Here is a 14658-nt window from a genome sequence, read left to right as displayed (position 1 = left end):
TGGTTAGCATTCAAAAAATACAAGTTCAGGGAATGAATGAGTGAAAAAATGAGTAAGTAAATGAACAACAATGACAAAAAAAAAACCTTCTTAAAGGACTAAACTAAGGCAATTATTTAAGGCAGAACTCAAATCTAAAGAACTCTATGAAAGTGAATACAGGGCAAAGGAGAGAAATGGATTTTAGAACTGGATATTAGAAATAGTAGTGAGACGTCAACTGAAAATGGTAATGGAAATGGAGATTAAAGCTGAGTTTCTGGCCCATTCTTTCTTATCTAATTACCTAACTGGAAATATGCCACAAATATTGACCAGATAGAATGACAGATGTCAAAGTAAAAGGTTCTCCTGGTGCTTTACAACCTTCAAAGTAATAACAAGTTAATTTGAATCTAGCCACAGAGTCATCACATTTTATTTTAACTGTCTAACTTCTCCCATAAAACCAAACAAGCTGTTCAAAGCAACAAAATCAATGATAAAGCTACAACTAGTGTGAATTTCTAACTGTGATTCTAATTCTCCCTCTGTCTACCCTGCCTGTATTTTTCTTAGATCATAAGCTAAATCTGAACAAAAGAAAGTACTTTAACTGTTCATTATTTTGAAAAGTTTCAAACAAAACCAACATTCCTTCCTTCCCTCTTCACAGAATGACATGATACTTTATTGGTCAGGAAGAAGCCCTGGTGCTGCCGTGGTTAAGCGCTCAGCTGCTAACCAAAAAGGTCAGCGGTTCGAACCCACCAACCACTCCTCAGCAGAAAGATGTGGCAGTCTGCCTGCATAAAGATTTATAGCCTTGGAAACCCGACGGGGCAGTTCTACTCTGTCCTAAAGGGTCGCTAAGAGTCGGAATCGACTTAACAGCAACGGGTTTGGTTTGGTTCAGTTTGTTTTCGTTGCTTAGTGGTTACCAAATTTCAATAGAGGACGGAAAAGTGAGTAATTTACAACCCACACGAAAGATATATTTGTAAAGCATTAAACATATTTTCAGGCAGCTTTCATTCTGGGAAAAACAGTATCTTTCCTATGCACAAAACCTACATTTTGAAAAGTTACAGTAATGAGACAAAAAGTACAAAAAAAAAAGAATAATTTGATGAGGGCTTGTTACAAAAGACTTCAACTTTTCTTAAGAGTAAGGATAAATTTTAAAGTATCATTGATTCAATCAACAAGCAAGTATAACTACAATTATGTGTAGTTTATGATGTGGAGTAAGTGATGATCCTAAAGGTTAGCACTGTAGAGACAGGGGAATGCTAAAATTAAGAGTGTCTTATAATTTAGGCATGAGGTCCACAAATGCTACCCAAACAAACACCAGGAAAAGACGACCCTTTGAAATATCACCCTCGGTTACAGGGAAAAAAACCTTCTAATTCTCATAATTAGGAATTATCTTCCATGAATTTATAATCTACATAAAATTTTCACAAATATTCTAATTAGAAGACTAACTCTATGGTGTGAAAGTTGATATTTTTGAGGTGCTCATTTCTATTTTTGATTTGTCCTCATCCCAAAAAAATAGTTTCAACGTGATAGAGGATCATTTATAAAAGAGAATTAAAAAAAGAAATACCGTTTGCATCTGTGGGGCACAGGCCCTGCTGACCATACAGAGAAGTTCATGGACACCTCCATAGCTAAGGCCAGTCACCTTCATAAGCTCCAGTGGGGAGAGACACAAAAAGTCCTAAAGAGGCACAAAGAGAATATTGTAAACATATTATGTGTTTAAAAGATATTGGAGTTAAAAGAAAACTTTCAATTGATACCATCCATGTGTAGATAAAAGTGTAACTTATTGCAGATTAAAGATTTACGTGTTCCTTACAATACTTTTCCCCTAAATACGTCTTAAGTGAGAGATATAATGATATAGTCTTACCCTCTAATCATCTAATCTAGTTAGTATATTCCAGAGGAGCCACAGCATATCAGACACTTAAATTCATCAAATGTTCACTGTTTGAAAACTGAAAAATTTCCTGCAAGCATAAAAGCTAAGTGGCAAACTCCTACTCATTATACTTACCAGAACTCTATTAGTCAATGAGCTTAGGACACAACAAGTAACATCACACAGCAGTAGCAGCATGTAACCCAGGATTATATGAGCACTGCAATTGTGCCAGAAGGAGACGAGGCACAAATACATGCCCAGAAAGTGTCAGGTTGAAATGCGTTTCCTTTTCAGCTAGTAGATCACTCAGGGAAAGTATTTGATAAATTGAGAGAAGATAAAACTGACTCTGGATGTCCTGATACACGTTACAGCACAGATGGACCTTGAAAACATTATGCTGAGTGAAATAAGTCAGTCACAAAAGGACAAATATTGTATGATCCCACTTACGTAAAATATTTTTTAAAAAAAAAAAAAATTTTTTTAAAGGGATCAAAGTTAATTAGTGGCTACCAGTGGCAGAAGGGAGGCGGAAAAAGAGAGCCACTGCCGAGCAGAGCACTGAGTTCCTGGTAAGGGTGGTAGAAAATTTTGGAACTGGATAGTGGTGATGGTTGTACAACGTGATGAAAGGAATTAATGTCACTGACTTGTACAGGTAAAAAATAGTGAAATGACAAACGCTTCCTTGTATATATTTTTACCACAATTAAAAAAAAAAAAAACTTGACTATGGAATGAAATGTTAAATTTCATGCTTTTAAAAACATTTCAAAGTACGAACACGAAGATTTTAAGGGTATAAGAAAAGAATCAATCAAAGATACCTTTAATACACAAAGTAAGTTTTTAAAAAGTACAGCATGCTTTGAAAATCTGCTTTATTAAGGATAACATCCTAAAATAAAACTTTGTTGTTGTTGTTAGGTGCCATTAATTCAGTTCTGACTCATACCAGCCCTATCTACAAGAGAACAAAACACTGCCCGGTCCTGAGCCATCCTCACAACTATTGCTATGCTTGAGCCCATTGTTGCAGCCAATGTGTCACTCCATCTTATCAAGGGTCTTCCTCTTTTTCACTGACCCACTACTTTACCAAGCACGATGTCGTTCTCCAGGGACAAATTCCTCCTGATAACATGTCCAAAGTACATAAGATGAGGTCTCTTCATCCTTGCCTCTAAAGAGCATTCTGGTTGTACTTCTTCTGAGACAGATTTGTTTGTTCTTCTGGTAGTCTATGATATATTCAGTATTCTTCTCAGCACCATAATTCAAAGGCATCAATTCTTCAGTCTTCTTCATTCATTGTCCAGCTCTCACATGTGTATGAGTCAACTGAAAATACTGTGACCTGGGTCATGCACACCTTAACCCTCAAAGTGACATCTTTGCTTTTTAACACTTTCAAGAGGTCTTTTGCAGCAGATTTGTCCAATGCAATGTGTCATCTGATTTCTTGACTGCTACTTCCATGGCCATTGATTATGGATCCAAGTAAAATGAAATCCTTAACAACTTCAATCTCTACCCGTTTATCATGATGTTGCTTACTGGTTCAGTTGTGAGGATTTTGCTTTCTGTATGTTGGGGGGTAATTCATGCTGAGGGCTGTAGTCTTTGATCTTCAAGTCCTCTTCACTTTCAGCAAGCACAGTTGTGTTATCTACATATCAAAGATTGTTAATGAATCTTCCTCTAATCTTGATGCTTTGTTTTTCATATAGTCCACCTTCTTGGATTATTTGCTCCACATACAGATTGATAAGTATGGTGAAAGGATACAACCCTGACATACACCTTTCCTGATTTTAAACCACATAGTATCCCCTTGTTCTGTTCAAACAACTGCCACTAGATCTATTGTGTTCCTCACGAACACAATTAAGTGTTCTGGAATTCCGATTCTTCACAATGTTATCCACACAATTGAATCCCTTTGCATAGTCAATAAATCACAGTCAAACATCTTTCTGGTATTGTCTGCTTTCAGCCAAGATCCATCTGACATCAGCAATGATATCCCTCGTTCAATGCCCTCTTTTCAATCTGGCTTGAATTTCTGGCAGTTCCCTGTTGAAGTACTGGTGCAACCATTTTTTAATTATTTTCAGCAAACTTTTACTTGCATGTGATACTAATGATACTGTTCAATAACTTCTGCATCCTGTTGGCTCACCTTTCTTTGGAATGGGCACAAATACAGTTCTCTTCCAGTTGGTTAGCCAGGTAGCTGTCTCCCAAATTTCTTGGCATAGATTAGTGAGCGCTCCCAGCATTGCATCCATTTGTTGACACATCTCAGTTGATACTTGGTCTATTCCATCAGTGCAGCCAATGTCTTCAGTGCAGCTTGGATTTCTTCCCTCAGTACCATCGGCTCTTGACCATATGCTACCTCCTGCAATGGCTGAATGTCAAGCAAATCTTTTTGGTACAGTGACTCTGCATATTCCTTCCTTTTTTTTTTTTTTTAACGCTTCCTTCATTGCTCAATATTTTGCCCATAGAATCCTTCAATATTGCAACTCAAGTCTTGAATATTTTCTTCAGTTCTTTCATTTATAAAACCTTAAATCTTATTTAACCTTCTACGAGAAATTTGCTTTACTACTATGCTTAAAAATGCAGTACCTGCTCTATACAATTTTTTGATTCCATCAGTAGAAAAAAGATCTTAGCTTATAATTTCTCTTGCTTTGAAAAGGAAACTTTTTCATGTTAGCGAAAAAATGTCTTAGAAATGGACAAAATTCTCTGGAATCCTAAATACGGTAAATGGCACAGTTGTAGCACATCTTATGTCAAGAACATTCTCCCCAAAAAATGCAAAAAAAAAAAAACTAAACCCACTGCCATTGAGTTGATTCCAACTCCTAGCAACCTAGGAGGACAGAGTAGAACTATCCCACAGGATGTCGAAGGCTGTAAATCTTTATGGAAGCAGCCTGCTACATCCTTCTCCGGTGAAGCGGCTGGGGTGTTCAAACCACTAGCCTTTCAGTTAGCAGCCAAGCACCTAACCACTGTGCAGCCAGGGCTCCTTGGTCTCTTTACACTGACCAATTCTAAATATTTTTTATAAATGGAATCATACAATATTTGTCCTTTTATGACTGGCTTATTTCACTCAGCACAATGTTTCCAAGGTTCAAACATGAACATTCTCCCCCAAAAATGCAAATACAGTGTTCAGGTAAATGAAATCACATTTCAAAATGCAACCTAAGTGGCTTGTTATTTGAAATTAGCCTATGAAGGAGCACCATCATTTATCTTTTTCTTTTTTTTCTGTAAACCTGGATATTCATATTTCAGGTTTATTTAAGAGTTATTAGGTTACTCTTACCTACCGACTCAACAGCAGTGGGTTTGTTTTTTTATTTTATTTTTAAGGTATACTTAAAATTAATTGGAACATAAATTTTCTCCTTGGGAAAAAAAATAAATAAATTTTACCTGACAGGTAACAATTTGGTGCCTGAGTAGACGCTCACACAGATCTTGTGATAGGCCCACTCGTCTTAGTTTCTTGCCAGCCATGCCTCCAGAACCAGCAAAGAAAAAAATAACCTTGAAAAGAGTCAAAAAACATCATAAGTGATAGCAGGTTGTCTACCCAAAATAGAAAATTCGTCAAACTTCTCTATATGCAAAATGAAATGTATAGTATTTAAAATATTACTGACAAAATCAAGGAAACCAAAAAACCAAACCAAACCCAGTGCTGTCGAGTCGATTTCGACTCATAGCGACCCTACAGAACAGAGTAGAGCTGCCCCATAGAGTTTCCAAGGAACACCTGGTGGATTCGAACTGCCAATCCTTTGGTTAGCTGCTGTAGCACTTAACCACTATGTCACCAGGGTTTCCAAAATCAAGAAAGGCTATTGTAATAGGTTAAACTGTAGCCCCCAAAACGATATGCCCACATCCTAATTCCCAAACCAGAGCCGAAGTACATACAACCTTGAGTATATCTCACCTGAATTTAGAGACCATCTCAAGAATAGATTTGACACATTGAACACTAATGACAGAAGACCAGATGAGTTGTGGAAAAAATGTAGAAGTAAAAGAGCTGAACAGATTTCAATAGGCGGCTCAAGAAGACATAGTAAAGTATTATGATGACATGTGCAAAGATCTGGAGATAGAAAAACCAAAAGGGAAGAACACGCTCAGCATTTCTCAAGCTGAAAGAACTGAAGAAAAAATTCAAGCCACAAGTTGGAAAACTGAAGGATTCTACAGAGAAAATATTGAACTATGCAGGAAGCATCAAAAGAAGAGGAAAGGAATATAAAGAATCACTGTACCATGAAGAATTGGTCGACATTCAATCATTTTAGGAGGTAACATATGATCAGGAACTGATGGTACTGAAGAAAGAAGTCCAACCTGAATTGAAAGCACTGGAGAAAAACAAGGCTCCGAGAATTGACAGAATACCAATTGAGATGTTTCAACAAACGGATGCAGCACTGGAAGTTCTCACTCATCTATGCCAAGAAATTTGGAAGACAGCTACCTGGCCAATCGAGTGGAAGAGATCTATATTTATGCCTATTCCCAAGAAAGGTTATCCAATCAAATGCAGAAATTATTGAACAATATCATTAATATCACATGCAAGCAAAATTTTGCTGAAGATCATTCAAAAGCGGCTGCAGCAGTACATCAACAGGGAACTGCCAGAAATTCAAGCCAGATTTAGAAGAGGATATGGAACTGGGAATATCATTGCTGATGTCAGATGGATCCTGGCTGAAGCAGAGAATACTAGAAAGATGTTTACCTGTGTTTTATTGACTATGCTAAGGCATTTGACTGTATGGATCATAACAAACTATGGGTAACATTGCAGAGACTGGGATTTCCAGAACACATAATTGCACTCATGAAGAATCTGTACATGGAACAAGAGGCAATTGTTCAAACAGAACAAGGGGATACAGCATGGTGTGCATCAGGGTTGTATCCTTTCACCATACCTGTTCAATCTGTATGCCGAGCAAATAATCCAAGAAGCTGGACTATATGAAGAATGGGGCATCAGGATTGGAGGAAGACTCATTTACAACCTGCATTATGCAGATGACACAAACTTGCTTGCTGAAAGTGAGGAAGACTTGAAGCACTTACTGATGAAGACCAAAGATCATAGCCTTCAGTACAGATTACACCTCAACATTAAGGAAAACAAAAATCCTCACAACTGGACAAATAAGCAGCATCACGATAAATGAAGAAAAGATTGAGGTTGTCTAGGATTTCATTTTACTTGGATCAACAAACAACAGCCATGGAAGCCGCCATCAAGAAATCAAAAGACACATTGCACTGAAAAAATTTGCTGCAAAAGACCTCTTTAAAGCGTTGAAAGCAAAGATGTTATGTTGAGGACTAAGGTGTGCCTGACCCAAGCCATGGTGTTTTCAGTCACCTCATATGCTTGCAAAAGCTGGACAATGAATAAGTAAGACCAAAGAAGAATTGACGCCTTTGAATTGCAGTATTGGAGAAGAAAATATATATACCATGGACTGCCAAAAAAACGAACAAATCTGTCTTGGAAGAATACAACCAGAATGCTCCTTAGAAGCAAGGATGGCGAGACTTCGTCTCACATAATTTGGACATGTTATCAGGAGGGATCAGTCCCTGGAGAAGGACATCATGCTTGGTAAGGTGAAGCATCAGCGAAAAAGAGGAAGACCCTCAACGAGATCAATTGACACAATGGCTGCAACAATGAGCTGAAGCATAGCAACAATTGTGAGGATGGCGCAGGACCAGGCAGTGTTTTGTTCTGTTGTGCGTAGGGTTGCTATGAGTCGGAACCAACTCGACAGCACCTAACAACAATTCCCAAACCAAAAACCAAACTTCTAGCCATTAAGTCTGTTCCAACTCATAGAGACCCTATAGGGCGGAATAGAACTGCCCCTCATAGTTTCAAAGGCTGTAAATCTTTACAGAAACAGACTGCTACATCTTTCTCCCATGAGTGGCTTGTAGGTTCCAACCGAGGACCTTCAATTAGAAGCCAAACACTTAACCACTGTACTATCAGGGCTCCTTCCTAATCCCTAGAACCTATGAATGTGTCCTTATTTGGAAAAAGAATTTTTGTAGGTATAATTAACTTAATGATCTCAAGACAAGATTCCCCCAGGATTATCCAGGAGGACCCTAAATCCAGTAACATTTGTCCTTACAAGAGACAGGAGAAGACAGGACACAGAGGAAAAGGCCTCAGAAGACAGAGGCAGAGACTCAAGTAAGTAGCCACAAGCCAAGGAATGCTGACAGCCACAGAAGCTGAAGAGGCAAGAAACAGAATCTCCTCTAGAGCTTCTAGACAATGGGAAAATAAATTTCTTTTGTTTTAAACTAAGCAGTTTATGGTAGTTTCTTACAGCAGCCCTAGGAACTGTTGTTGCAGTGGTTGTTGTTAACTGTTGTTGAGTCAGCCCCAACTCATGACGACCCTGCAATGGATCAGACTGTTGCTGTCCACAGGGTTTTCTTTTTCAATTTTTTTAAATATTTTATTTTGTTGTTGTTGAGAATATACCCAGCAAAAACATACACCAATTCAAGTCTCTACATGTACAATTCGGTGACATTGTTTAGCCCCAACTGGCCTGCAAACATCAGGTCAGTGTCACAATCCTGCCAGAAGTAGTTTCCTTAAAAAGGTGCTCTGCCCAAGAGACAGAAAGGGCCACATAAACCAGAGACTACAACAACCTGAGACCAGAAGAACCAGATGGTGCCCGGCTACAACCGATGACTGCCCTGTCAGGGAACACAACAGAGAGCCCCTGAGGAAGCAGGACAGCAGTGGGATGCAGACCCCAAATTCTCGTACAAAGACCAGACTTAATGGTCTAACTGAGACTAGAAGGACCATGGTGGTCATGGCTCCCAGACCTTCTGTTGCCCCAGGACAGGAACCATTCCCAAAGCCAACTCTTCAGACAGGGATTGCACTGGACAGTGGGTTGGAAAAGGATGCTGGTAAGGACTGAGCTTCTTGGATCAGGTGGACACTTGAGACTATGTTGGCATCTCCTCCCTGGAGGGGAGATGAGAGGGTAGAGGGGGTTAGAAGCTGGCAAAATGGACATGTAAAGAGAGAGTGGAGGGAGGGAGCGGCCTGTCTCATTGGGGGAGGGCAATTGGGAGTATGTAGCAAGGTGCATATAAGTTTTTGTGTGAGAGACTGACTTGATTTGTAAACTTTCACTTAAAGCACAATAAAGATTAAAAAAAAAAAATGCTCTGATCCTGCCACTCCCATCCTTTAAAATCAATCCCCTATGGCACCCTCACATCACAGGATAAATTTCAAGCTTCTCAGGACTGCATAAAGATCCTTCATAAACTGGTTCCTTACTTCCTCCTCATTCATACAACGACTGCAAGGTTCAGGTCCTGACCTTCCTGGACAGTTACTTCTTCTCTCAGTACCTTAATTTCCTCAACTGTAAAACAAGGATAATTCTACCATCTAGTTCATAAGGTTACAGGGAGAATTAAAGGATTTGTTTGAGTGGTGGCTTGCACGTTGTGCTCAAAATTAGTAATCATGATCATTATCAATTCATTCAGCAAACATCTATGTGCTGCCTCATGTGACCTGCTCTCCAACAATGTCAGTATACTGGTAGGTTGCGCAAACTTGCCATCCTGCCTCTTTGACTTTCATCCACAAAACCTTCCCCCACCCCACATCAGTCTCAAATGTTCTCACCAAACTTTGTTCAGAACAGTTCTATAATCTTATCAATGTATAACTATGACTTGCATGTTTGCTTCTCCCACTAGAGACTGTATGTGTGTGCATGCTTATATATGGGGTAAATAGTGACATTCAAAAGCAGTCCTGGTGGCACAATGGTTAAGTGCTTGGCTGCTAAGGGAAAGGTTGGTGGTTCCAACCCACCAACCACTCCTGGGGAGAGAGAGGTGACAGTCTGTTTCCCTAAAGATTACTGCCTTGGAAACCCTATAGTGCAGTTCTACTCTGTCCTATAGGGTCGCTATCATTTGTAATCAACTAGAGAGCACCCAGCAACAACAGTGATATTCAGCCCTGAAGACTGAACCTCTTTCCTCCCCCAACCAGGAAAAGAAAAATCCTGTCAGATATACGATGAAAACTGTGAAGTAACAGCAATAGTTAATGTTTATTGAGTGCTTACTACGTGCCAGACGTTGTTTCAAGCGCTTTGATTTTACCCCATTTTACAGGATACTGAGAAACTGACTTGAGAAACATGCACAAAGCCACCCGTTGCCGTCGAGTCAAAGCTAAGCAGGTAGCAAATGGTGGAGTCAGTCCACTCTGATCTGACTCCAGATTTCCCGCTCTTAACTACCTCCCCTTCAACATCACCTGGAGGACAGACCCTAAACTTCCCCTAAGGAGGATCTCCAACATGCCAACACTGAGGTTGGGGGGAAGGGGGGAGAGGAAGGGACCGAGGCATTAAGAGGCGAAAATATCATCCCAGAATTCCCTTAAAAGAGGTTTCTCTAGCATCCAGAATCTAGGAGCAACTTCCCTACACACACACACACACACACACACACACACACACACACACACAAAAAAAAAAAAAAAAAAGGCATCCGCACAGAAGAAGGCGAAAAGCCCCTAGATCCGCGCGGGTCCGGGTGAGGATCCCTACTGGCCTAAGGGGGCGTGCCCTGCACCCAAAAGAGACTCCCTGATGACACCGTTATCAATGCCCGCGGACCCAGTGAAGGCGCGGGAAAAAATAAGCGCACCCCCTTTCCGCACAACTGCCCCCCACATGAAGCTTTACAGTACCGGTCTGCAGCAGCCAACTTTCAAAGTTTCCCCCACCCCTTACACAGTTCCCCGCCGAAAGCACAGCATAGCAACAACCGAAGCGCTGGTTGGGTCGTCTCCCAGGCTACACTAGCCAATCAGAGGCAGAAACAGGAACAGGTTGGTTCTCCTGCTTGCTGGGAATTGTAGTTCACACTCTATAATCAGTCTATCAGTACGGGAGAGAGCAAATTTCTCAATATAGCGATAATCAAAATCCGGTGAGGACAAACCACCAAAGAGATTGTGAAGCAAGGGAAAACCTTGCTTGGAATTTTATCTTTTCCTTCTTTTATCTCCACATTTTTTAAAAAATCGCTTAAAGGAGCAGAGGCATGCTAGTTTTATGGGGAATAGTTGAATATTTACTCTTCATAGAAGAGTTTTTGGGAGGGGGCATTTTGCTTGTTTGCTTTTTGCTTTATAAAAGGGGTTGTGAAACAGTTTGAAATACGCTGAATGAAATTGCTCAAACTGAAACGGGAGAGTGTGTAGTGAAAGAAGAACACGAAAGAAATCAAAAGGAGGCTTGGTTTAAAAGGGGCTCCGATGAGAAAAGAAACCCAGTAAACTGGTACTTTAAGACCCTGTATTAGATCATTATCTTTGCAAAAAGTCTGCTCCTTTTCTTGTTCTCATCTCTCCTTTGTAGACTTCTATCTTATGTGGCTCAGTGGTTAAGCGTTTGGCTGCACACCAAAATGTGAGCAGTTCTAATCCACCATTCGCTCCTTGGAAACCCTATGAGGCAGGTCTACTCTGTTTCTGGGGGCAATGGGTTTTCTGCTTGGTAGGGCCCTGGGTGGTGTTTGTGCTTAACTACTAACCTAAAGGTTGGTGGTGTCAACCCATCTAGTGGCCCGCCACAGAAGAAAGGCCCGACCATCTACAGCCAAGAAAATCCTATTGAGCAGTTCTCCTTCGTAACACCTGGGGTCGCCATTAGTTGAAGTCCACCATGCTGCAAGAGGTTTGGTTTCGTTCTTGAATTCTGTTTATTGACTGCACCCCTTACTGCACTATGTGCCCCTTTAGAGCAAGGACCATAGCTGACTCAGCTGTTTTAACTCTTTCCGCTAAGATAGGGCCTAGCACTGTTCAATTAACAGTTGAAGAGTGAATGAGCAAATAAATGATTGGAAGGACGCGGCAGAAAATGGGAATTCAGAGCGTACGGTTCAATTTCCGGATTAGAAGAGAGCCGACTGGATACAGTAATAATAATTCAGGTCTCACTGCTCTGGGTATCCCCAGAGCCTGGCAAACACTGTCACGTGGTTGGAGCTCAGTTAAATGTTGACGTCAAATTCTAGAGGGAAAAGAGGGCAAAAAAAAAAAGAAAGAAAGAAAGAAATTAAGGGAAACAGCTATTCCTGTCACCTGCTCTGCCGAATGCATAACTGAAAGTGCTGCGCGGAGGAGCTGTCATAACTAAGAGGGATGGTCCGAATGCGGGACGCCCATTTGTTCTTTCCGAGCTTCCTACCTTTCCCTAGTCCCGAGCTCTGGCGTCACGCGCCACAAACAAATATGGCGAAACTTTTGTGGCTTCCCTCCATTCAGCCAATAGGAGTAGCCGCTCTAAATTGTCACTACCCCTCCCATCGGGTGGGATCTGTCACCTGACACAGCTAAACATGGCTGCGCTGGAAGCTCAGTTGCTTTGGGCGCGGGGAGCAGGTGAGTGTGAGGCACCCCAGAGTAGGTGGGGGCGCTCTCCACGACCCCGGTAGGGATCATTCCTGCGCCTCAACCCCCACCGCCCTCCACTTCTGACACAGATTAGCCTCCCGATCTTCAATCTTCTCTCTTAGCAGAGAGCTCAAACTAGGGGACTCCTGCTTAATTTCTCATCTTTGAGGAGGCAACCACCTGGGGATTTGGAGCTGAATTTAGCATTAAAGCGCAAGAGGGAATACTGACCTGAAGTTATGGGTCTGCGTTGTGTGCAAATACAACGATAAATATTAATTAAATAAAGAATGCGCATAGAGAGATGGAATCCACCCCTTGGGGAAAGGTGGCAGCTCTCAAAAGGAAAGAGTAAATTGTCAAATTAAACTTAAAATGATAATTGGGAAAGTGAGACTCGCCTTTCCCAGTCGGGCTGGTAGTTGCTGGTTTGTCTGAATACAGTTCCTTCCCTTTCTTCTCACTGTGGGTTGTGTTGTTCCTATGAGGTACTGCACGAACGAGGAAATTGAGGATGTGCTTGGCATAACTCATCCTGCTCCATCTCCCTCCACTCTGCTGGGAAAATGCAGCACCCATTTGGAAAAGAGGAAGCTGCCTCCCAGAAGCAGCTTTGGGGATTTTTCTGTGAGTGCCTGCGGAGGGGAGAATGGGAGCTGGCACAGGCATGTGTACCACAGCTACACGAGGGAGAAGGGGATATCCCAAAGAGGGTGGAAGACGTACTTCAGGCCCTGGTGGTGTGTCCACATTTGCTGAGGTAAGCGGTCATCCTTCCTGGAAGGCAATTACAGGACAGGAGGTACATGGTTCAATATTTAGTCATTGTCCTCCACCCAACAACCTTCTGAAGAATTAGCAGAGGCAGACTGAATTTTGCCTGCTCTGCAAATTTGCCTCTATAATATATATTTGTTGTTTAATTAACATTGGTTTTGGATTATCTGGAACTGGATTTAAACCTGGCCAGCAAAGTGTGCCTAAAACCACCATTTCTTGATTATCATCATTAAAGTAGATGAATGGAACTGCATTGAGAACTATTTTCTTTCCCTCCAAAAGAGCAAACCCTGCTCTTTTCTTGCTTATGAAATTGAAGGTGTTGTTGTAGCTTTAACAAAGGACTGAGAGTGAACTCATTTAAAACTTTTTATTTTGAAATAATTATAGATTCACAAGAAGTTGCAAAACAAGGACAAAGGGTCCCGTGTACCCTTTCCCAGCATCATCCAATGGTGATTGATAGCTGTAGTACAATATCAAAACCAAGAAATTGGCAATGGTACATTACAGTACTGTTAACTGAACTACAAACACAAACTACAGACTTTATTTAATTTTCACCTTTTTTAAATATGCATTCATTTGTGTTTGTCTAGTTCTGTGCAGTTTTATCCATGTATAGATTCATGTCACTACCACCACAATCGAGATACAAAACTATCACTGCAAAAGAACTCTCTCATTCCCAGGTGCTGCTCTTTGTATTGGCACTGTGCCTCCCTCTTTGTCCCCTAGCGACCACTAATCTGTTCTCCGTCCTAGATTTTTAATGAAGTTCTTCCTTAATTAATTAACAACTAGTGGTAGGGGAATCAAATGTACTATTCAGTCTCTCCCTTATTTCCCTTACTTTTGCTGTTATATTATATACTGTTTAAGTAAGTATGAGCACATACAGAGTAGGGAAACTTAAGGGATTCTTTTCTTCCTTTATTTTTTTCCTTCAAATTTGGGTCCTAGCCATTTACTGTCTGATTTCAATTACTAATGTCAAAGAAAGGTTTATGAATTCTTTAATGCTATTTTTAGCATACAGTTAAAATTTTTTATGAAGTTCTGTTTTATGACCATTTGATTCAGTTTCTCTATTCAAAAATATACTGTAGGTAGTTTTAGCTATTATGATTTGCTGTGTATTTTTTTCAATTTATTTAAAAATATTGAAGGGTAATAAGGTGAAGGTGGAATTGAGACTTTTTCCTTTTTTTATGACAGTTGTTCTCATTTTAATGTTTTATAGACTGTCGTATACATTTGAAAATTTCTCATTACAACAGTGTCTCGCTTGTCCAGGTTTAAAACAGACTGAGCAGTGAAATCTAAATCTTGAATCACAGAAGAGAAAATGGCAGTAGAAACTCTTTTTTAGGGATAACATCCTTTTCATACTTTA

General features: G+C 40.4%; 2 protein-coding genes across 10 annotated transcripts in view; one reads left to right on the top strand and one right to left on the bottom strand.

Moving 5' to 3' along the window:
- Positions 1-10830, bottom strand: part of RAD51B (RAD51 paralog B) — an 834574-nt gene extending 823744 nt beyond the window's left edge. For 6 of the 7 annotated variants that reach the window (XR_007518880.1, XM_049897892.1, XM_049897893.1 and 3 more), the window contains exons 1-3: positions 10770-10830; positions 5384-5497; positions 1595-1708 (exon numbers count right to left, since the gene is read on the bottom strand). Coding sequence is in view for 6 of the 7 variants with exons in the window: in XM_049897892.1 (XP_049753849.1) it covers positions 1595-1708; positions 5384-5467 (198 nt within the window). In the remaining variant the exon portion in view is untranslated. Of the gene's footprint in view, positions 1-1594; positions 1709-4103; positions 4318-5383; positions 5498-10769 lie in introns of those variants that run through there. The other variant, XM_049897894.1, reaches the window with a different exon arrangement.
- Positions 10831-12406: 1576 nt separating this feature from the next.
- Positions 12407-14658, top strand: part of ZFYVE26 (zinc finger FYVE-type containing 26) — an 87300-nt gene continuing 85048 nt past the window's right edge. For 2 of the 3 annotated variants that reach the window (XM_049897889.1, XM_049897888.1), the window contains exons 1-2: positions 12407-12470; positions 12971-13242. In XM_049897889.1, the coding sequence (XP_049753846.1) occupies positions 13049-13242 (194 nt within the window). In that variant the 5' untranslated portion in view covers positions 12407-12470; positions 12971-13048. Of the gene's footprint in view, positions 12471-12970; positions 13243-14658 lie in introns of those variants that run through there. The other variant, XM_049897890.1, reaches the window with a different exon arrangement.

Source organism: Elephas maximus, chromosome 10, assembly GCF_024166365.1.
Source record: "Elephas maximus indicus isolate mEleMax1 chromosome 10, mEleMax1 primary haplotype, whole genome shotgun sequence".
NCBI classification, from domain to species: Eukaryota; Metazoa; Chordata; class Mammalia; order Proboscidea; family Elephantidae; genus Elephas; species Elephas maximus.
The sequence above is the reverse complement of the archived record's forward strand: the minus strand, read 5'-3'. Positions and strand labels throughout refer to the sequence as shown.